The 23,362-nt window shown below is 46.2% G+C and overlaps 1 protein-coding gene and 1 pseudogene across 1 annotated transcript; both read right to left on the minus strand.

Annotated features, from left to right (window-relative positions):
• Positions 1–19,333: 19,333 nt before the first annotated feature.
• On the minus strand, positions 19,334–19,851 carry LOC131508353 (small ribosomal subunit protein uS9-like; annotated as a pseudogene).
• Positions 19,852–21,996: 2,145 nt separating this feature from the next.
• LOC131508354 (olfactory receptor 2A1/2A42-like) lies at positions 21,997–22,983 on the minus strand. The gene has a single exon (XM_058723457.1). The coding sequence runs from the start codon at positions 22,981–22,983 to the stop codon at positions 21,997–21,999; it is 987 nt and encodes a 328-aa protein (XP_058579440.1).
• Positions 22,984–23,362: the final 379 nt, after the last annotated feature.

Below are 23,362 nucleotides of genomic sequence, written 5' to 3' on the forward strand. Positions count from 1 at the left end.
ATGACATATACCCCACAAATCCATCCACGGCCCTGGTGCCATCCACATAGATAACATGAGTGTGAGCGCCCTCTGTGTGTCCTTAACACAGACCCTGAGGGGGACCTTGTTCTGGTCCACCTTGCAGACACTATAAATGACCAGCTCCTGTTCACTCTATACACACAGTGACTCATCCCTGTCTACAGCAGAAGCTGCAAGTCACTTGTTTTGAGTCTACACCACTGACACTTTAGCAACACTGTTCCTGTTCAACCCATGATCCTGTGAGTGACCCCATTTTTGTCCACACCGTATTGTGACCAACCATTCCACACACCACAAATGACACATTCCTGTCTATCCTACAGACACCATGCTTCATGTGGCCACAGACAACCTCAGACAGACTGTTACAGGAAGCCATACACTCTGGGGACCCCTAATATATGAGGACCCCTGACTATATTTAGAATTACTGTACTCTTTTAAGAGTACATACCTGCCTACCTCCCGGCCTCTCTCCTCCCCGCTAGGGTAACAACATGCAATCCTCCTGCTAAAGAGATTCTCTTAGAACTGATATCCCCATCCTTCTTCCTCCCCAGCCCCCAAGAACCCCCTCAATAGGCAGGTCTTCGGTTTTGTTAACCCAGGTTGGTTAACAAATGACCTCCACTTTGCTGGGGCCCGGGCCAGGAGCTCCCTCACGCTCCATGTGTAGGTAAAACAGCAAGTCTGAGAAAGAGGCCACATGCGGAGCTGTGTAGCTAGGAGCTGGGACTTCCGCAGGGGGCTAAGGCTGCAAGACCAGGAACGCAAGTCGCAAATCGGGGAGCAAAGGAGGGAAGAAACTGGAAAGGAAAGTCACCCTCTCTCCCTGGTCTGACACACCCTTCCCCCTCAATCTGACAAGAGCCCTGGCCAGAGTTCACTTCTAGGTAGATGGGAAGGCAAATCTGTCTCAGGAATCCAAGATCCAGGAAGGGGAGAGGGCCTGAGATCTGAAACCCCAGGGACATCCGGATTAGCTTTCCTAGGGCAGTCCTGCTGAAAGGCAACCATAAATGATGCTCAGAACTAGCGTTGATCCAGCACCCCCACCGCAACCCCTTCTCACCTCCCCAACTGCAGAATGCAAAGTCACTATCGACAGAAGCTTTGGAAGTACTTCGAATATATGGGGGAATAGGGTGGGGGCAGGGCAGGAGTCCTTTTTACACGTTCAGGCGCTTCGTGGGGCAGAGGAGAGGCGTGTACTTAGACGTACACAGCATGCGAATCCAGAGGAAGATAAATGAAGGAAGGCCCAGGCCCGGGGAAGAAAAAGGAGACGACAAAAAACACCTCTAGTTAGGGGACAAGGACCACAAAGGGAACCTCAGTCATTTCTTACTCCCGGGGTTTAGGTTTCCCCAGGGCCAAGACCCTGAAGGCAGAGGCCCGATTCTTGGCCCGGGGAACATCTGGGGTCCGGGTGCCCACTTCCAAGGCGGGGACCAGGCCGGAAGCAAATTTTTCAGGCAAGAGCCTTCCCTCTAGCTTCCTTCCTCTTCGGACCAGGGTACTCGGTCACACACCCTGAACTCTGCCTATCTGCCCTGCCCCCCATTTCCGGAGCCCGTGCCCGGAGACCCAGCTGGGGCTGGCCCGGGGTGGGGGGTGGGGGGGGGGGTGAAGGCCTAGACTCCCCGTCCTTCCCGGCCGTCCCTCACCTCCGCCGGGGCTCTACAGCCGCCCCGCCCGGGGCCCCCGAGCAGCGAGGGAGGAGGGCACCCACCTGGGCAGTGTCACATGCCGTCTCGGCCCGAGAGTCCCCTCCGGGTCCCAGGCGCCGGCCGGCCGTCCCCGACGCAGGCCCGGCCGCCCCAGCCGCCCCACCCGCGGCCCGCCCCTCCCCGCCCGGACGGGAGGGAGGGATCTGGCTCTCCTAGGAAGTTTCAGGTGTGGAAACCGCGGACACACCTTCCTGGGGGAGGGGCAGGGCCCGGCCGCGCCGGGGCCTCATTGGTGCGAAGCAGGCTCCCGCGTCAGAGCTGGGAAGTGGCGGGCGGGCCCGCAGGGGAGCCCGGGGCGCGGGGCGCGGGCGGCGGGGCGCGCGGGGGGCCCCGCGGAGGGCGGAGGGGGGGCTCTCGGGGGTCGCGTGGGTCCCCGCGGCGTGCCCGACTGTTTCTCCTCCCGTGTTTTCTCCGGGTCGCCGCCTGAGCCTGCCTCCGGACCCCCCGCGATCTGCCGCTTTCTGCGGGTGCTTCTCTTTTGGCGGATCTGTGCCCGCGGAGGTCTGAGTCGGTGTGCGCTTTGGGGCGCTTGGCTCGGGGCCTCCGTGTTCGTTTCCCTCCCTTGACGTCCACCTGTCTCCATCTTTTAGGGCCCAGAAGCATGCATCTCTAAAACAGCACGGCCATGCCTCTCCTCTCTGTATTACCTGTTTGCTTCTGTCGTTTTTAAGGTTCGTTTCAGTTTGGTGATGTGCCTTACCACATGCGTTCCTTCTGCAGTCTTCCCGGGACGTGTGTGTGTTTGTGTGTTTGTGCCTATGCCTCAGGCCTGTGTGTTTTCTCATGCTTGTACTATTGATTTCTTTTTTTTTTTTTTCTCTTTTTTTTCAGATTCTTCCAGGGAAACCTCTGTTCTGTTGGTCTCGGAGGCCACGCTTTGGGGGGGGGGGGGGGGTCTATCCTCTACCTCTCCATTGACTTCACCGAATACCACAATGTTCTAAGGGGGCAGCCACACACACATAGGAAGAACCCCTCACCTTGAGGGACCCAGATTCTTGGCATTTTTTTTTTTAAATCAAACCACCACCCCCTCCCCAGCCCCAGTCATTACTCTCGAGGGCTTCCCATGGGGCTATGCCAAGTAGAATCTTACTAGGCTCTCTGGCTGTTTTGTTCTTGGGAATGCCGTGATCTACACACCCATGTATCTAAGTGGGTTAGACCGTTTCCAGATTACCCTGTGCATTGACCGCTCCACTGATCCCGTCTGACCACACCCACCAGGTTTTTGAAGACTTTAGGAGAGAATATCATTAAGGTAGAACGGTGTCTTCTCCAATAAAGTCCTGAGGCATCTCTGTGTTCAGAGAACGAGCTTCAGTCATCATTACTCTGAAGGGTTAAGCCCTCAACAGTTCAGCAGCCTCCAGCCTGCTCTGAGCTGCTGCGTAAGGTGTGGTGAGCAATGAGGAAATCAGAAGGAGGAGTTCAGGTGCGTAAGTGCAGGCCCAGCAAGTGTCACCAGCTCAGTGAGAGGTTGAGAATGGGAAGTGCATGGGGCGCCTGGGTGGCCCAGTGGTTGAGAGTCTCACTCTTGACTTCCTCTCAAGTCCTGATCCCAGGGTTGTGGGATCAAGCCCCGCATCAGCTCCTTCCCTCTGCCCCTCTCCACTTGTTCTCTCTCTCTCTCAAAATAAAGAAATAACCTTAATAGTTTTTTTAAAAAAAAGAATGGGAAGTGCAGTAGGTCAAAAACTTCAAACTAGAAGTGTCTCTATTTCTAGGCTAGGAGAGAAAAATGCAGTCCAGGGTGCGAGGAGGCCGATGATTTCTACGGGGGAGCAAAGTTAGTACACTTCTGATCCTTGGGCCGAGCTTGCTGATCCCCGCTAATCCGCCCTGCCTACAGGAGTGGGCAATGTAGTCAGAGGAGCTGGAGCTGCCTTGGAAACCAGCCTGGCTATTCTTTCTGTCACCTCCATCTTGACTTGGTTCTCCCCAGTGACAGACAGCTCTCTGCGCCTTAGTTTCCTCCAACCGTCAGGCAGGTCTCTCAGACCAGACCTCCTCTTGTTCTGCCAGCTCTGACCTATCAGCATTTTTTTCTTAAGTCACTGCCCTTGATCGATGACCTCTGGGCTCTTGTTCAGGGAGTGAAGCATATGAGGCTGGACCTGACTTTTCAGCCGGGAGTGACATGTAGGAAAGTTAAAACTTATCCCTTAGGGGGTTGGCTCCTCCCCGGGAGCATCCCTGTCTGCAGGGTGTACACATTTGGGGGCCAATGTAGCCCTCTTGGCTCCTCTCTCTTCTTCCCTTGAGTCTGCAAACCGTGGTTCTCATGTTATTATTTTCTTTCTGTCTTTCCATCTTTCTTTCTTTGACAGAGAGGGAGAGCACAAGTAGGGGAGAGGGTCAGAGAGAGAGAGAGAGAGAGAGAGGGAGAGAGAATCTTTTTTTTTTTTTTTTAAAAGATTAATTTTTTTTTTCAACATTTTTTATTTATTTTTGGGACAGAGAGAGACAGAGCATGAACGGGGGAGGGGCAGAGAGAGAGGGAGACACAGAATCGGAAACAGGCTCCAGGCTCCGAGCCATCAGCCCAGAGCCTGACGCGGGGCTCGAACTCACGGACCGCGAGATCGTGACCTGGCTGAAGTCGGACGCTTAACCGACTGCGCCACCCAGGCGCCCCGGGAGAGAGAATCTTAAGCAGGCTCCACACTCAGCATGGAGATGGACACAAGGCTCGATCTCACGACCTGAGCCAAAATCAAGAGTTGGAGTCAGTCGTTCAACTGACTAAACCACCCAGGTGCCCCTTATTTTATTCTTCTTTTCCATTTCTTTTTTTTTTTTTAATGTTTATTTATTTTTGAGAGAGAGAGAGAGAGAGGGAGCAGGGGAGGAGTAGAGAGAGAGAGAGAAACACTATCCAAAACAGGCCCCAGGCTCTGACCCATCAGCAGACAGCCTGACGCAGGGCTCAAACCCATGAACCATGAGATGGTGACCTGAGCCAAAGCCGGACGCTTAACCGACTGAGCCACCCAGGTGCCCCATCTTTTCCATTTCTTGATGCTTGCTTGTGGTGCCCGGGTTTCCTAATCAGGCCTTTCATCCTGTCCGAAGATTTTGATATTTCATTTGGGCTTATATTTCCTCTGTAAAGTCCTAGAGAGGAGAGAGGATGATACAATGGAAGAAGGATGGGATTTAGGTGCAGAGAGGGGTGCATTTGAATCCTACCTTCCCCACTTACTTAAGGCAAAAATTTGGCATAGTAACCTTCCTGTGCTTCGTCTTTATCTTACTGTGCTTCATTTCCTCATGTCTTAAATGAGGATAATACTATTTAATAATAACTGCCTCCCTGCTTCAGTAAGGTATCATACAGAGGTCACCTTGCTACAAGCGTAGAAGGTGATTGATATGAGTTAGTTTTCTTTCCTAATAGAGCCCGTAGTTATGCAAGTTGAATGAATACATTTACAATCACAAGGTGATAAGGGTTGGGAAAGGTAAGCAGATTCAACATAAAGTTATTTTACAGTGAGAGCTGTATTAGATGGGGGAAGAAAAAGTATAGGTTCTGGAATTTGGGAATATTTAATTGGAGACAGTACCTTTGAGATCCAGCCATGGAGGGGAAAGGACAGAGAACTGTCCTGTGTAGTTATGGGCATCAAAGGAATGATAATGGCTGTCTTTAAAAGCAGGACCTCATTAGGGGTGCCTGGCTGGCTCAGTCGGTTAAGCATCCAACCTCGGCTCAGGTCATGATCTTGCTCAGGTCATGATCTTGTGGTTCGTGAGTTCGAGCCCTGCGTTGGGCTCTGTGCTGACAGCCCAGAGCCTGGAGCCTACGTTGGATTGTCTCCCTCTCTCTGCCCCTCCCCCACTAGTGCTCTGTCTCCCTCTAAAATAAATATTTAAAAATTAAAAAAATAAAATAAAAGCAGGAACTCATCAAGATATCCCTGGGGCTGTCACCGCCCTGACTGGACATCCCCCTGGTGCCATGGTCCCCTGATGTTGGCTACATTGTTTCTCACTTGGTTAACTCTGACTCTCAGCGGAACCTGTGCTAGTTTTTTAAATTCTGCTCTGGCTTTTCTGACTCTGCTTTTTGCCTGATCCCATGACCCACAGTTGAACCTTTTCGAAGTGATTTTTGAACTCAGTTCTTTTCTTAACTGGGCTGACCCTGGTCTCTCCTTCCTTTTCCTTTAAATCCACCCTGACTTGGCTGCTCTGGTTCTTAGCTATCCTGTTCCAGTCGGAGCCCGCCTTTGGTTTCCCTTTATTCCTTCCCTTCCCTTTCCTTCCCTTTTCCTCCCTTCCCTCCCCCTCCTTCCCTTTTTTTTTTTTTTTTTTTTTAATTCAGAGAGAGAGCATGCACACAAACAGGGGAGAGGGGCAGAGGGGGTGGGAGAGAGATGGAGAAAGACAGAGAATCTTTAACAGGCTCCAGGCTCGGCTCAGAGTTCGGCACGGGGCTGGATCCCATGACCCTGGGATCATGACCTGATCTGAAATCAAGAGTCAGACCTCAACCAACTGAGCCGCCTAGGCACCTCCCCCCTTTATTTTTCTCTCCACCTTTGCACATTTGAACTAGCCTAAATTTGGTGTTATTCAAGGTATAAATACTAATTAACTCATTCATTTAAAAAAGTTCATTTACGGGGTGCCTGGGTGGCGCAGTCGGTTAAGCGTCCGACTTCAGCCAGGTCACGATCTCGCGGTCCGTGAGTTCGAGCCCCGCGTCAGGCTCTGGGCTGATGGCTCGGAGCCTGGAGCCTGTTTCCGATTCTGTGTCTCCCTCTCTCTCTGCCCCTCCCCCGTTCATGCTCTGTCTCTCTCTGTCCCAAAAATAAATAAAAAACGTTGAAAAAAAAATTAAAAAAAAAAAAAGTTCATTTACTCAATATGCATTTCTCGAAAACCAGATATACAAAGACCAAGTCTCTGCCACAAGGAGAGGAGCTCTCAATCTAATCAAGGAGAGAAACATGTAGCAAATGACGATAGGAGAGTATAAGTGTTAAGATATAGACAAGGTGCGATGGTAGACAAAAAGGACAGAGCACTGCTTGGGGAATAAGAGAAACCTTAATGAATAAGGTGCTGTTTGAGTTAACTTGTCCTAAAAAAAGTACTCTGTGCCTGGTAGAGAGGGAATAGAGGAAAGGCATGCCCGCAGCGGAAATGGGATATGTGAACATAGCACAGAGCACATTCTGTTCAGGGAAGGGTGAGTAGTGTGGACTTCACGTGAGGTATGGTGAAGAAATGGCAGAGAAGAAAAAGAAAATGTTAACTATGGAAGGTGATGGATATGATATGTGGCTGGATTGTGGGGATCATTTCAATACAAATATCATGGGACGCCTGGGTGGCTCAGTTAAGCATCCTACTCTTGATTTAGGCTCAGGTCATGATCTCACAGTCGTGGGATCGAGTCTCTAGTAGGGCTCCATGCTGAGTGTGGAGCTGGCTTAGGATTCTCCCTCTCCTGCCCCTCCCCACCCACGCACATGCACTCTCAAAAAAAATAAATAAATAAAGTATACAAATGTCAAAACATCAAGTTGTATACCTTAAATATTTACAACTTTCATTTGTCAATCATACCTCACAAACCTGAACAAAACCCTTCAGAGGAGAGCCACCTCCGAAAGTATAAAGTCCAAACTCAGTAGCGTGCGTGGCTTACAAGCCCCCTCATCATCTAGTTACCTGACTTCTCACTCTCCCCAGGTCCCTGGAGGCTCATAGTTTTTTAAATTTCTCCTGTAAGCATATCTTTACTTTGGCGCATGTATCAGAGGAAAAGAGATATGCCTCTCCATCTTATTAAATTGAGTCTCTAAAATGCCTGGTAAATACTGAGAATGACCAGGTGTTTCCACAGAATGGTCACAGCGATGGGGGAGGGACAGCCGGCCATGGTGGAGAGGTGGCAGGGTCCTGTCCCACATCTCAGTAAGCCGTCCCCAGAAGTGCCATTACTCATTGTCTTCTATTTTGGCATGTGTTTAGTTTTGGGATGTTTCAGAAGTTTTCCAGCTAAGATTCTTGGAAGATAAATATGAGGATGGGGATGGGGATGATCCATTTTTGCAAAGAGACTAAAATCGATGCCATCCATTCAGAGGAGTTCTGGTTCTATTGCCATGGTTTCTAAACCTGACAAATCAGCAAAATCTCCGGGAACGATTTTTTGTTTGCTATTGTTTAAGGGCTCCCCTGTGATTAAGACAAGAAGCCAGATTTGGGAACCGTGATGTGAAAGCAGTGGTTCTTTACCAGAGGCTTCTGTCCACAATCACCTGAGGAACTTTATGAATTTGCCTTTGCTCAAAATATTTGGACTTTCAATTCTGTAGGTGTGGGTCAAGAAGAACTATTGAAAAATAGCTCCTTGCTGATTTGGATACGTAATGATAACAGAGACCTTCTGATCTGTAGCAGTGGTCTTAAAACTTCTTTTATCCTACCTTCTATTAAAAAAAAATTCAACAGGCACCCCCAATATACAAGTGCTTATTTATTTATAAACTATATATACCTGTACTTTTTTTTGTTTTAAGTAGGCTTCACGCCCAGCATGAAGCCCAACACAGGGCTTGAATTCATGACCCTGAGATCAAAACCTGAGCTGAGATCAAGTTGGATGCTTAACTGACTGAGCCACTGAGCTCAGTACTTCTGTACTTCCTCTATATACATGTACTTCTTCTTTTTTTAAGTATTTATTTATTTTGTATTTTTTTATTTATTTAAGTATTTTATTTATTTATTTTGAAAGACAGAGCCAAAGCACGTAGGAGTGGAAGGGGCAGAGAGAGAGGGAGGGAGAGGATCCCAAGCAGGCTCTGTGCTGTCAGCGTGGAACTGAATGTGGGACTCGAACCCATGAACCATGAGATCCTGACCTGAGCCAAAGGAAAGAGTCAGCTGCTCAACTGACAGAGCCACGCAGGCACCTCCCTGTGCACATACCTGTTTATAATAGTGAAACCCAGGGTAGCCTGTTGTCACTGCACACCCAGGCTTCCACGCACCTGCCCTACCTCCCTGGGGAGAGGTTGCGGTAACAAACGAGAGAGCCCTGTATCACCGTGGCACTGTCTTCATTGCTGAGGCACAGAGGCACAACCCAAGACATAAAAATGGAGACGAAAATAAAAATGAATTGAAAGGGAGATGGCATTCACTTTAGCGGGAACATTCTTCTATTTTTCTTATGATACAAATATACTTGCCTTCATAGCCCCCTCAAGGCAGGGAGACTGAAGACATTAAAGTCAGAGAGGCAAAACATTAAAAAGAAAAACAGGGGCACCTGGGTGGCTCAGTCGGTTGAGCGTCCAACTCTTGATTTCAGCTCAGGTCATGATCTCAGGGTTGTGGGATCAAACCCCACATTGGGCTCCCATGCTCAGCGTGGAGCCTGCTTAAGATATTCTCTGTCTCCCTCTCCCTCTCCCTCTCCCTCTCTCTCTCTTCCTCCGTCCCTCTCCCTGGCCTGCTGGTTCTCTCTCTCTCTCAAATAGATAAACAAATAAATATTTAAAAAACAAAGAAAAGGAAAAAAGATTTATCACTAGATTCTACACCTGAAACTAATGTTACATTGTATGTTAACTAACTGGAATTGAAATAAAAACTTGAAAAGAAAAAAATAAAAAAAGAAAAAGAGTTAGGAAGACAGTTTAATCCTATCCTTCTAGAGACGATCAAACAGCTTCAGGGGGCCCTTGGGTGGCTCAGTCAGTTAACTGTCCAACTCTTCGGCTCAGGTCATGACCTCATGGTTTGTCAGACTGAACCCTTGTCAGGCTCCACACTGACAGCGCAGAGCCCGCTTGGGATTCTTTCCCTGTCTCTGCCCCTCCCCCCACTTGCTCGCACGCACTCTCTCTCAAAATCAACATTAAAAAAATTTTTTTTTAAATAAGATAAAAGCTCACATTCAAAAACAAACAAAAACAGCTTCAGAGAGGTTGTGACTTATGAGATCAGAGTCCTAGGTCCTAGGCCGTGGCCAACGGGGGCTGGCATCCCTCCCAATTATTCAAGCCTCCCACCAAGGTTACTGAACGCTTACTTTAGATTGTCTGTGTTCACAGTCTCATTGTGCATAAATTCAGGGTAGAATGCTTGCTGTTATATATGAGATGTACAAAAGGTAATTATGACATGCACCCTGTCTCAAAAGAATTTGGGCAACTTACATGGAAATGGTAAAATAACATTCTAAAGCAATCTCTAATAAGCCCTAAGAGAGGTAAAAATAATAATGCCAGGGAGACTCAAAGGCAAGGATGATTAATGTGAGCCAGAGGGGTAGGGAAAGCCCTCCCGAAGAACTGACTCTTGAGCTGCCTCTGGGGACACAGTGTGGGTGGATGTGGGAGATACGTTTCCAGGACTGGGGACACGTGTGTCACTCCTTAATACCCAGGTTCCATTCCTGACACACATACACACCTCACAGTGTTAAGAGCAGCACTTTGGGAAAGGAGGGGCTGAAGGAGCCTTGAGACATCCACTCGGGGACGTGTGGAGGTGGAGGAAGGCATTAGTACCCGCACAACCTTCACACTCTTGGCCCAAATCTACCTCCACCAGAACAGAGATTTGGTTCCCATCAAAAGTAGATTTTGGAGTTCTAGCTCCTGAAGGAAACGTGAGCGTCTTCCGTGGCAGAAGTTATAGCACCATCTTGTGGAAATAAATGCTTTAGATCACGGAGTTTTGTTCTGGAAATCCTACTCTTCTAAAAAAAAAAAAAAAAAAAAAAGAAAAATGGAAGGAAGGAAGGAAGGGAGGAAGGAAGAAAAAGATAAAGAAAACAAATCAATCCCGAAACTCATTCCTGGCTCCAAATCATTCCTGGAGTCCACAGTTTATGGGTAACAAAAAGTATCTCATGTATCCTCAGTCTTTGATGGCTGAGTTAGCAGCTCTCCATCCGTGACAGCATTCTTGTTTTCAGAAATAATGACACATACGTAGGATCCAATATTCTCCCTGTTTCAGACTTCTTTAAGGCTGGGTCCTCAGGTTTGGTTTTTAACCCTATGCCAAGGGATCCTGTCTTCTTTGAATTTAGCAAAGCAGCTATAAATCCCCAAAGAAAATAAAGGAAAATAAAGGCAGAAACACTGGCTGTCATGGCCCTTTTCTGTCTCCTCCGTGAGTTGGAAAGAGGAGGTCCCTTAATCTTTAAAGAGCTAATGCTCTGTAATGGGGAGCTCAGAGAAGAATTCAGAGCTGCCAGGAACTTCCAGAAACATTTCCTAGAAATCTAATTGGGTCCACTAAACAAATAATCCCCAGGAATATGTTTCATTTAGAGTCATAAATTCACTGGCTCATTGAATAACTAATGAGACTTTGAAATGCGAGGGCTCTACACTCCAGTGGAGAGGGAAGAATGCCCAATCTTCTCAAATCTTTCTTTACCCTGGTTTGGCCTGCCTCTGACATCCGCATCTGTGAAAGTTTGGGACTTCAACAGCCCACCCTTGAGCAGCCTCAGGCTTCGCAACAGTTTGAAGTGAATCGCAGAATTTAAAAAAAATGTGTTTTCACTTTTTCAAAAATCTTATGTTGAAAAAGTTGCACCATGACATGTTTCAACATTTAAAAGCACAAAAGTTTTCCTTTCACACCTGTTCCCCGGCCAACCAGCTCCCTGCCCCCGGTCCCTCCAATGTGGCGAGTTGTTTGTGAAATGCTTCCCCAAAACGTTCTGCGCTTAGAGGAGATACATTACGTCAGTGGTAGCCCACGATGTGTTTTGAAACCTGAGTGTTTTGCTTAAAAATATAAAGAGTGTTTTACAATATCAGTACCTAAAGAGCTTCCTGGTTTATTTTTCAGCTGTGCAATAGTCTATTGAAGGCAGGTAGCCTAAGTGATCTAGGCAGGCTCCTCCCGAGGCAGTTCCAGTAGTAGGGCAGTACAAACTATGGTGCAGTGGGTAACTTTGGCCTTCGTTGCTGTGCACACGTGCCGTCCCACCTGTAGGATATATTCCTGGAAGCGGAAATGCTGGGTCACATGGGATGTGCGTCCGTAATCGTGGGAGGCCTTGGCAACTCGTTCTCCGTGGAGGTCATTCAAAGCAAACTGAGGCAATGTATGATAACGTCACGCCCTCGATTCGTGTTATTAAAACTTTCTGATCTTTGCCAACCTGCTAGATGAAATGCGATCTTTCAGATAGTTACCGTGACGGTTTTCATGACTTTCTTGTTACAAATTTGATTCCATGAAGTCACATTTTTCACGGGGCTTGGTCACCTAATCGGTTCTCTTTCTCCAAAGCTGCATTGGTAGAGGCACTGATTTTTGGTTTTTTAATTTAGTTTCGTGAACAGGTACAAATGGCTCAGATTTCTAGCAGCTTTTGAAGCATTCTTTGACTTCTCTCTCTCCTGCTTGTCCTCAGTGTGGGACTTACCACGTGTTAGAGAGAGCATCAAGCTTCAGAGCCCCTACCAAGGGCCCATTCCGAGGCTCTCAACTAATGTTGTAGTCATAAATTAACATTCTTTTTCTTAAAGGAGCTGCCTCAAATTTTATAAGCTTCAGCATGAATATGCTCCTGCTTGCTGCCATCATCAGGTTGCAGTCCCTCTGCTTGTTTTCTTAAGTACTCCTCCAGAATTATTTTATGCATGTAGAACCACATACGGATATAGGGTATTTACCTCTTTTCCTTTTACCCTTACTTTTCTCAAGGTATCCTGGAGATTTCTCTATATAAGCTATGGAGAACGTCCATATTGCTTTTTGTTTGTTAAAAATGGCAGGGCATTCCATTGCCTGGAGGTACTGGTCTTTACTTAATCAGCCCTCTACTGGCGGAACTTAGTGTGTATTTGCTTTGTTTTGTTTTGGCCATTTCTTAAGTTTCCCGGCAGTTTTCAGAGACTGAGAGGATAGCTAAAAGTCTGGTGTGGACACAGGTTTCAGAAGACGTAAACTAGGTGACATGGCAGGGGGATCCCAGACTCCCTCATTCCCCACCCTCTTTAGGTATCTAGGACTCTCTTATCCAAACAGGTCCCCTAGTGCCTGTGATTCACAACGCAGCATGGGTATGTGCATCCGTATATTAAGTTTGTGATTGTGAAACAAAAGATGGCCTTGCTAAAGAAATTCCGAGTATCCGAAGGCAGCAGGGAGAGATCATTGTAAGCCCAGGATGCCTCTGAAATCATACGGAATAGGCGTTGGCTTCTGCAAATAGTCCATGAGGTCATATTACTCTATCAGTGGCATTGCCACAGCCCACAGAAGTATTCCCCCTGCACACACACTAACAATTTGTTCTGCTGGACCTGATGGAGAAAGATCGAACAACCCAGGCATGCTGGTTATCTTCTGCACTCTGGAACATTCAGTCCCTTAGAACTTTGCCTCATAACCAACTTCAGTCATTACTTCCTTCTGCTCTTCGGGTTCAATGCCAACGCCTTGTGCCTTGGAGGCATCATTTTGGATAGCTAGAAATGCAGCCTTTCCATTCTTCCCACCCTCTTAAAGTATCAGCTGTCCAATCTCCTATTCCTATAACAACCTTCTTTCTGGATAAGAAGGATCATAAACCTGTCTAATTTGGGGTTGGCTACCATTTCAGTCTCTGAAAACTGCCCTTTTGCCCAGTTACATCTTTTGTTCGGACACTTTTCTTTGGCTCTTCTCTGATATCTTCCTTAGAGCCGCACTGTCCTTGATCTCCTTGCAAGGGGGTCAGTTAAAAAATACAGAGAGAATGCAGGGAAGGGGAAAATAAAGGTGAGAGAAAAGAATTGATGAATCTATGCTATAGGACTAAGAACAATGTTTAGTACTTCTTTTCAGTTTAAAAAGTATTGACAGGTAAATCACCTTTTCTGAAGCTCACAACATCCCCTTGGAACAGACAGGGTGGGTGGTATCTCATCACCATTGTATAAATGGGGAAGCACAACAGTATCCATCTGATCGTGGCATACCTGAACCCAGGTTTACAGGATTACCCACTCCATCGCAATTCGATGCTTCAGGGCTGATACCCGCCCTGAGACCCTCAGGAAGTGATCTGGGGAGCAGGAGCAGTCTGGAATGTCTGTACTAGAGTGGGTCCTGGGGGATTTGTCTTAAAACTCTATCTGGGTGGTGTTTCACATAAAATTGAAAATAAAAACATCGATTGTATAGATCAGTGGGAGTGCTGCTATCGAAGATCTGTGGAGGAAGATCACACGTCTCTATTTCTTCTCTCAGTATCCTTTAGAGTTTCACTGTGGTCCTGAAGGGCCACAGGGCTAGAAACTCAGAACCTCTGAGTACTTGTGGCAGAGACTGCTAGATGTTTACCAAAGTAGTTTTCTCTTATTCCCAGGTACATATGGAGACTGTATCTCCCAGACTGCTTTGCGTCTTTGTAAGACCCTATGACCAAGTTTTAGCCAATGGGATGTGAGCAAAAAGACCCAGTCCACTTGGAGGTCAGGCCCACTAAAGCCTCCATGCTATTTCTCCTTCCAACATACGGGACAACCTTGGGAGCCACAAGGTGTAAGGACCTGAGTCCTCCCCGCCCCGCCTTTTTTTTTTCTTTTTTCTTTTAAATTGCAACACTGGGGCACCTGGGTGGCTCAGTCTGTCAAGTGTCTGACTCCTGGTTTTGGCTCAAGTCATGATCTCAAGTTAGGCTCCACACTTAGAGCATGGAACCTGCTTGGGATTCTCTCTCTCTCTCTCTCTCTCTCTCTCTGCCCCTCCCTGACTCGTGCTCTGTCTCCCTCAAAAAAATAAACTTAAAAAATAAAAATTGTGACACTAACACTTGATTACCTTAAATTTTTATAATAATGTAGTGTTATTTTCCATAGCACATTTCCCATTTTGAGAGTCATCTTCTTTAACCTTTTAATGTTTATCATTTTGAACATTTTCCTGTACCTTAATATGCCCGTAAACACACACACACACACACACACACACACACACACACATACACACACACACCCCTTTTTCTCCACATGAATGAGAAAGTACTATAACAATATGCCTTCTTTTACTCACTTATTTTATGAGAATCTTCTCTGGACATTAGAGGGATAAACCTTATTTAAAAAACAGGAATCCCCAGATACCAAACGCCTGCCTTGTTACTTGGAGGACTAAATGTAGATGTTGTTATTATACTTTGTAGAATATTGTGGACAGAGAAATAAGGCACTTTGTCGTTTGGTAATGGAAGGAAGGGCAGCAGATTTAGAAGAAGCACATGCACCCAAAACCACACCAAACCCCAAAACATAAACTCATGTCTAATGTGTCCAGTGGTCATAGTCAAAGGCTTTGTACTGCTACGAAAATTGCCAAATAGTTTTAATAATACTGGATTTGAAAAAAAAAAGTATAGACTTATAATGTTTTATTTAACAAACTCACTACTGAAGGATATTAGTTTGTTTGTGACATTCACTATTGTAAATAATGCTTCAATTTAAAATAAATGTACATGTATATATTTTGCACATATATATGAATATCTCTGTAGGATACGTTCCTAGAATTGGAGTTGCTGCGTTAAAAGGAGTGCGAACTTTAATTTTTGAAGATATATTCCCAAATTATCACTGAATCAATTTATATTGCCATCCAGACTATCGCCCACATGCTCAGCAACATTGGAAAATATTCATCTTTTTATTTTAGTCCCATTTAACAGGCAAAAAATGGTATCTCATGCTTTCAGATTTGTTTCTCTAATTACTAGAGAGCCTGTACATGTATCATCGTATTCACGAGTGGTTTTTACTCATTCTACAGTGCATGGCTCATTTGTCTCCACTTATATCTACGTAATTTTTGCTCAGTTAAAAAACTGATGTGTATATTACTGTTTTGTTCATTATATAGGCATTGAAAACTCTGCTAGCTCTATTTTTATCTTTTTTTTTTTTTTAATGGGTTTTCAGAACATTCAGGCTGATTTTCTTGAATGTCACCTAACAATTGACGGAAAAAGATTCCCTGGGTCTAGGCTACAGAGAGGCCCTGTGCTTAGTGGCGGTGGGTGTGGTTTCTGGAGTCAGGCTGACCTGGATTAGAGCCCCAGCTGTCACGTACTTGTAATCACAGGAAAGCTCTCAGTCTCTGTGTCTTTCTTTCTTTCTTTCTTTCTTTCTTTCTTTCTTTCTTTCTTTCTTTCTTTCTGAGTGCAATAAAAAGCACTCAGCTCATTAAACTCAGAATTGTCATGAAATTTGGACGAGATAATAACGCGTATATCTCCGTACAATGCCTGACACTTAGTAAGTGCTCGATAAGTACAAGATACAACAATTACTTACAATGTGGGCAACAGAAATACCAAATTAGATACAAAGTTTGATTTCTGGTTCTAGAACCTTTCCCAATGAAAGTTCTATTTAGTAAGATCCAAGGAGGCTAATAAAACTTCCTTTTCTAAAGAGTAGGCATTTCACTTCCTATTATGCAGTTTCAAGAGAGCACTAAAGTATTCAACTCACTTACTGACTCGGGCAGTTACTCTTGAGTTCCTACGATGTTTAAGGCCCAGGATATGTGGTTATCTTTGAGTCCATTTCATTTTCGTCACGTGGAACTTAATTTTTACTCCTCTGAAAAAATGAAAATCCAAATTCCAATGAAATGAGAGGAAATCAACCAAGGACAGAAAACTAGAAAATAAGGAAGACTCTTAAAAATCGTCTAGCTCAACATTTCATTTTATAGATGAGGAAACTGAAGGCCAGAGGAGTTAGGCAACTTTTCTAACACAGTGGGTTAGTGCAGGGAGCTGAGAACCCACATACCCCAACTCTGAGCCAGCACCGTGTGGACTAAATCCAGACGTGCTCAAGGATCCGCCTCCTTTTGCGATCAAATGATTTCAAAAGTAAAAATTAAAACAAAAAACAGAGAAACACTGATTAAAAAAAGACAAATCAAAATGAACCAATAAAGTTTGTCAAGAAAGCACGGAGAGTAAGACACTGCCCTGCTAGTTGGGGGAAGAGTCATGTTTTCATCCAGTGGGACTACATTCCTGCCCTCCTTTCAGACAAAATTCTGCCCTCGACAACCCATATTTAACACGGATACTTTATACTCACAGCAAATAGTAAACAACAATCCCGTAGGTTGGCGGTTGGCAATCCCTGGTCCACATGCCAAAGATGCTGCAGGTGCTAATTCCAGGCGGCAAGTGAAGCCACCGTGCACAGATTCCCACCCTGTCATTTCCAGTGGTTACTGCCCGCAATTGCCTCCACCCTCTTGCCAGTTTTCAAGGGCAACACCCTCACATGGCTCCCCGTCTGGCACCAGGATCATCTTGGCCTTCCAGAATCACAGGCGCGGCAGTGTGGCACATTCCTTTGAGACCACTGCTTCCTGCGATAGAAATAAGTAAACACCCCCGGGACTTTCTATATTTAGTGCTATGTTTCTATCCTAATTTTCCCCTTTCTTCTCTGTAATCTTAGAGCATCAACATATTCTTAATTATTAATATCCATCATGTAAAAATATACTAAAAGCAAGGGTTGGATACATCTGATGGACTAGAAGATACCCTAACTTAGGGGTGCCTGGGTGGTCAGTCGGTTAAGTGTCTGCCTCTTGAGTTTGGCTCAGATCATGACTGCGTGGAGCCTGCTTGGGATTCTCTCTCCCGTGCTCTCTGCCACTCTCCTGCTTGCTCTCTCTCTCTCTCTCTCTCTCTGTCAAAATAAATGAATAAAAGATATCCTAAATTAGAGGAATGAAGGGTAACCCATCCCCAGGCCCATATGTTATGGGTAGAAATCTAAACGCAATGAATATTTGTTCGTTCATTCCGTTGAAGTTTACAAAGTACGTACTATGAACAGTTCTGATGCCAGCCACTCAGGTTGTGGGCATCAGATCTGCTACAAAAGAGCAATTCTGAGTCGATCTAAAACCAGACGGCCTAGTCGTGGCTTGTAGTTCCACCAGTGAATAATTTTGTGACCTTGGGTGAATTAATTCGTTTCTCTGAACTTTATTTCCTCATTGTTATGTAATGACAGTAGCAGTGCTCACTCCACAGATTTGATGTGAAGATTCTATTAAAGCATTTTATGTCACGTCTATCTATAGTAAGTGCTCAATAATTATCAGCTACAATTAAATTTCCACTATACTATAAGCTGCCATTTGAGGCAGGTAAGGAAGCGTAGAAACCAGAAGATAGTTCAACGCTGAAATTTCGGAAGTGAGGCAAATGGATAAATTGTCCTTTATTTACCTACCAGGTGAGTACGTTAAGGGTGCTCAGATCCTGGGGATGAAGAGATGAGCAGATTCTTGTCCTTCTCTTGAGGGAGAGAGGACACATAATTGAGAAAGGTCCTGTAAATCCCAGATTAGAGATGGTACATGTTGGGAATCAAAATCTGAAAAAACAAAAACAAAAACAAAAACAAAACAACCCTGAAATCTGGACTCCTTTGCTTTAGGAGAGGTCCCCCATGTTTTCTTGGTAGAGGGGCCAGGAACAGGTTCAAAGGGAGAGAGTTTCCCCATGGTGCCTTTGCCAACTGACTCACAGAGAGGTCCCCGAGTCCGGGCTGCAGGCTGGCCTCGGGGAAAGGCTATTCCCTCCAGGGCTACAGGGGAGATGCAGAAGCCCCTGGGGACAAAGGTTTGGGTGACCTCCCCCCACCGCCAATGCTCCTCCTGACTAGGGGATAGCTTTGCTACCAGGCTCAAAAGTTTAGCAAGCCTGACAGTATTAGAATAATTTCTGATCGAATGTTAATAATAACAATAGCAATATCTTATGTTTGCATAGCATTGTAAGTCTTTAAAATGCATCCATTTGCACCACTCTTGTTTGAGGCCTTCAGCGGTCCTGTGGGGCAGCCTAGGCGGCTCTCATTAGGCATAGTTGATGGATGGGAGACAGAGATTCAGGCAGTCTTAAAGGACTGCCCTGGAAAGAGCACAGCTAGCAACCAGTAGACCTGGGACTCGAACCCTGTCTGCAGCCACAAATCATGGGCGTTTAAGGATCCGGGACAGGATCTTGGGCTTCCTGGATGCCTGGGCTAAACTTAGGAGAGCACTGCAGAGTCCGGAGTCCACGCAGGTGGCTCCCTGGGCATGGTTTCTCCATCCCACACTTTCCTGCTGCTCCAACTTGTCCCGGGAGAGCTATTTTCCTGTGAGATGCGTCCCTGGAATGACAGCTGTTCACGATTTGTCCTGCCCACTGCACTGCATCTCACCGAATGTCGCCATTCAGCACAGCAACATCTGTCAGGAGACGGATTAAACACTGTTTTAGGAAATATTGGAATTACAAAGTACATCCAGTTTAGGTAAGTTACAAGAACACTTTCTAAGTCTCTTCATTTTGGTGAGCCATCAGTTTAAAACTGCATTGTTAACCTTTCTCTTCCATTGTTTTCTGTTTTACTGTCCAGCCTGTCCAAAGGCCCCTTCTTCATCCCTGACCCCTGGAGTCACAGCTTATTATTATTTTTTTACTTCCTCACCTTTCTTTTTAGTCCAGTATAAAGTCAAGCTGCCTTTTTTTTTTTTAACCCTAACTCCCATGACAATTGATTATACAGGTGAACCCTGATCATCATGATGGTTTATTGGTAGGATTTCCGGTAGCGGGCACAAGCACCAGGAATGCCAAACATTTTGGATTCTCAGTGCTGGGGCTCAGCTACCAGCAGGGCCTGGTCATCCTGGATGAGGATGTCTTTGACCTCCTTCTTGGAAGCCTCATCCACATATTTCTGATAAGCCACCAGGGCTTTGGAGATGGAGCCACAGATTGTGGAAGTCTGAGCCACGTGACCACCACCACACGGATTTAGAGGCCTCCGGCCTGGCAGGTCAATCCTTGCCCAGCAGCAGGACAGGTTCCAATAGCTCGTCCTGCAGCGAACATGTCTCGATTATCTCCAGGGGCCGCTCATTCACCTGAATAAGGCCGCTGCCCCATTTGGAGGGTGCCACCGCTGTGGCCATCTTCTTGCACCCACTGCAAGGGACCCTTGCACTGCCTGGCTGGGAACACAGACCAGAGCGGCTCACCGCACAGCACGGCACCCGGACGAGGGCTCAAGCTGCCTTCTTTAGCACACATAAGTACCCTTTTTATCTGGAACCCGATATCTATCTCTGGCTAGAGGTTGAGTTTCTTACTCCCTTTCTCCACTTCAATTTCCTTCTTCTGGGACCTCACAATCTCTTTGACTTTTACTTGGTGGGTGGTTATGACTATCGGCTTGGCAGTCAGATCACCTAAGTTTGATCCTGGATTAGGTGCGTATCAGCTACAACGTTTTGGTTAAGTTACTCAATCTCTTTGTGTCTGTGTTCTCTCACCCAAAGAGTGGTTGATAATAGTCCCTGTCTCATAGGTTGTTATGAGGGTTAAAAAAGATAATACTTGTGAGGTGCCTGGCTGGCTCCATCAGTTAAGTGTTGGACTCTTGATATCGACTCAGGTCATGATCTCGAGGTCGTGAGGTCGAGCCCTGCATCAGGCTCTGTGCTGAGTGTGAAGTCTGCTTGGGATTCTCTCTCCCCCACGGTCTCTGCCCCTCTGCCACTTGCACCCTCTCTCAAAATAATTAAGTAAACGTTTTTTAAGATGCTGTAAAAAAAGACAATACTTGCAAAGTGCATAGAACAGGCATCACCTTAGTAAGCACTTCATAAGTGTGTGTGCACGATCATGTGAGTGGTGGGAAAGGGGAGATGCCTTCGTTCCGGGTCTCGCCACCATGCTGAGTTCTAAACAGAACCTCAGTGCGAACAGCCTCCATTCCTACCCTCTCTGTGCTCCTCTGAAACTCCTAAGGTTCTTTGTGACCATGACCACAGGGCTCACTAACCCAGAAAAGAAGCCTTCCACACATAGTCTCTGGCTCCCCCAGCCTCATTGTGGCACAAAAATAGACTGAGAAGAAAGACACATTCACTTAACGTATCCTAGCTTGGGGTAGATTAGTCTTATTCTGAAGTTGATAATATCGATCTACATTTGGTGTTAGGTAGAGAAGGCTCAGGAGTCAGATCGTTGGGGCCCAGGTCTAGCATTTGCTTAATGTTTGCATCTGTAAAATGGGATGCTAATGAGAAATGGGTTTTTATGATAAAATGAGGTGATCTCTGAAATCAGCTACATATGTGCAGTGGACGGCACAGAGTACGTGATAATAATGTTGACTACTACTATTATTAAAACCCTTTTTCCCCCCACTCAGTTGCCTCTTCTTGGGACATTCCATCCCCACCTGATAATTGAGAGTTGGGTTGTAGGACTTGCTAACTTCTTTTTTCAATGTTTATTTTTTAGAGAGAGAGAGAGTGTGAGCAGGGGAGGGGCAGAGAGAGAGGGAGACACAGAATCCGAAGCAGGCTCCAGGCTCTGAGCTGTCAGCACAGAGCCAGATGCAGGGCTCGAACCCACGAACTATGAGATCATGACCTGAGCTGAAGTCGGACACTCAACTGACTGAGCCACCCAGGTGCCCCGGACTTGCTAACTTCTAAGTGGAGAGTGTGTGTTTATTCATAGAAAATCACAGATACTCTTCTTGAGCAGATGAGAAGAGTTTAGAAGCAAGTAGCCATCAAAAGCTCAGGGTAGACTGGAAAGGGGATTTCGTTGGGTAATTCCTTGGGATGCCAGCTGAACATGTGTGGACTTATTTTCTGACCCCAGAAATTATAAACCAGATTACAGGGTTGAATCAACAAAGTCAGTTTTCCCCTTAACCTAAGTAGGCATTTAGGTGCATTGACTATAAGAGGAAGTACAATGGATGGAAAACATCCTAATTGGGGTAAAAATGAAAAAGGTATCAATGGGTCCTAAGTCTCTGTGGCTGCAGTATTTTTAAAAATTGTCACTGATGTGGCTACATCTGCCAAAGCCTGTGTTCTGCTGTTATTGAACATACCTGACCAAGTCAGAGATAGAGTGCCTATTTGAACATTTTGGACCCCACAGCAGGGGATGAGATAAATTTATTTCTCTAGATATTCTTAACAGACTATGCAGTTAGATGAAAGAATGTTTGACAGGATTAAATATAATGATGCAATAAAACCTAAATACTTTCTGGACAGAAAAAGGGAGTGCTTTGCAGTTTCTTGGATTACCCAGTCTCAGACATAAAAAGAGTGATGAGCTTAGTTGTTTCTCAGTACCCAGGGCTCTAGGGGACTATTGAGGCTAAGGATTCCAATGTCACTCCAATTAGGAATGACTTTCCTTGTATAGCACTCTCCTCAGGGCGCCCTTGACCTCTGCATTCCTCAGGCTGTAGATCATTGGGTTCAGCATAGGATTGAAAAAACTGTAAAACAGGAAAAGGATCTTCTGCTGCTCCTCAGGGTGGCGGGATTTGGGGGCCATGTACATGACAATGGCGCTTCCAAAGAAGAGCCCCACCACGCAGAGGTGGGAGGAGCAGGTGGAAAAGGCCTTTCTGCGGCCCTCCCCGGACTGGATCCTCAGGATGGCGAACAGGATGCGCATGTAGGACACCAGCACCAGGCAGAGGGGCCCGACTAAGATAAACACAGAAGCAGCAAAGATGACAACTTGGTTGAGCCAGGTGTCAGCGCAGGCCAGCTTAAGGACAGACAGGATCTCACAGAAGAAGTGGTTGATTTCATGAGGCCCGCAGAAGGGCAGCCTCAGGATGAGAACCACATGGACCAGGGCCAGCAGGGAGCCACATGCCCAGGAAGTCACCACCAGGATGATGCAGCCTGTCCAGCTCATGATGACAGGATATCGGAGCGGGTGGCAGATGGCCACATACCGATCATAGGACATCACCACCAGGAGAAGACATTCAGTATGAGCAAAACTCAAGAAAAGAAAGGTTTGTGTCATGCAGCCAGCAAAGGAGATGGGCTGTTCTGGCTTCAGGAGGTTTACCAGCATCTGGGGCACCGTGTTGGAGGCATAGGCTATGTCGACGATGGCCAGGTGGGAGAGGAAGAAGTACATGGGGGTGTGCAGTCTGGAGTCCAGCCAGATGAGCCCCAGGATGAGCCCGTTCCCCAGCAGGGTGAAGGCATAGAACAGGGAGAAGAGCCCAAAGAGAAGCATCTGAATCCCTGGGTCAAGACAAAATCCCAGTAGAATGAACTCTGTGACTGATGTCTGATTTTCCCTCATTTCACTATGAAAAAGATAAAATGGATAACTTGGGACAGAATTGTCGAAAAACATCCAGGCATTGCAGTATATATTTTGTCATTTTTAAAAGGTAAACTTTTGACATTAACAATCTAGTTACACCTGAAGTTAATCACTTAACCTGACAACCAGTTTTACACAAGAGGGTCGTGTCATTGGAGACAGATTACCTAAAGCCAATGACAGTGTAAGAGGGAGGAAGAGTGCCAAGCCAAAAGAGAAAAGAAAGTAACCATGAAATACAGATTATCTTGGAGCTGCACATGCCAGGATTATTCAGAGAAGTTGCTGGAGTGGAGAGGTAATCAGTGCTGGAAGAACTCCAGACATGAGGATTAGAGGAGCCTCGAAAAGAGATGTGAAAATTCGGTTTCTCAACAGAAATATCAGCTCTTCTGCGTTCGGCAATGGA

The sequence above is a fragment of the Neofelis nebulosa genome, chromosome 4 (assembly GCF_028018385.1).
Source record: "Neofelis nebulosa isolate mNeoNeb1 chromosome 4, mNeoNeb1.pri, whole genome shotgun sequence".
NCBI classification, from domain to species: domain Eukaryota; kingdom Metazoa; phylum Chordata; class Mammalia; order Carnivora; family Felidae; genus Neofelis; species Neofelis nebulosa.

Coding starts and splice junctions, on each gene's coding strand:
- LOC131508354 (XM_058723457.1), bottom strand. CDS start 22,983: ATGTTTTTCGACAATTCTGTCCCAAGTTATCCATTTTATCTTTTTCAT.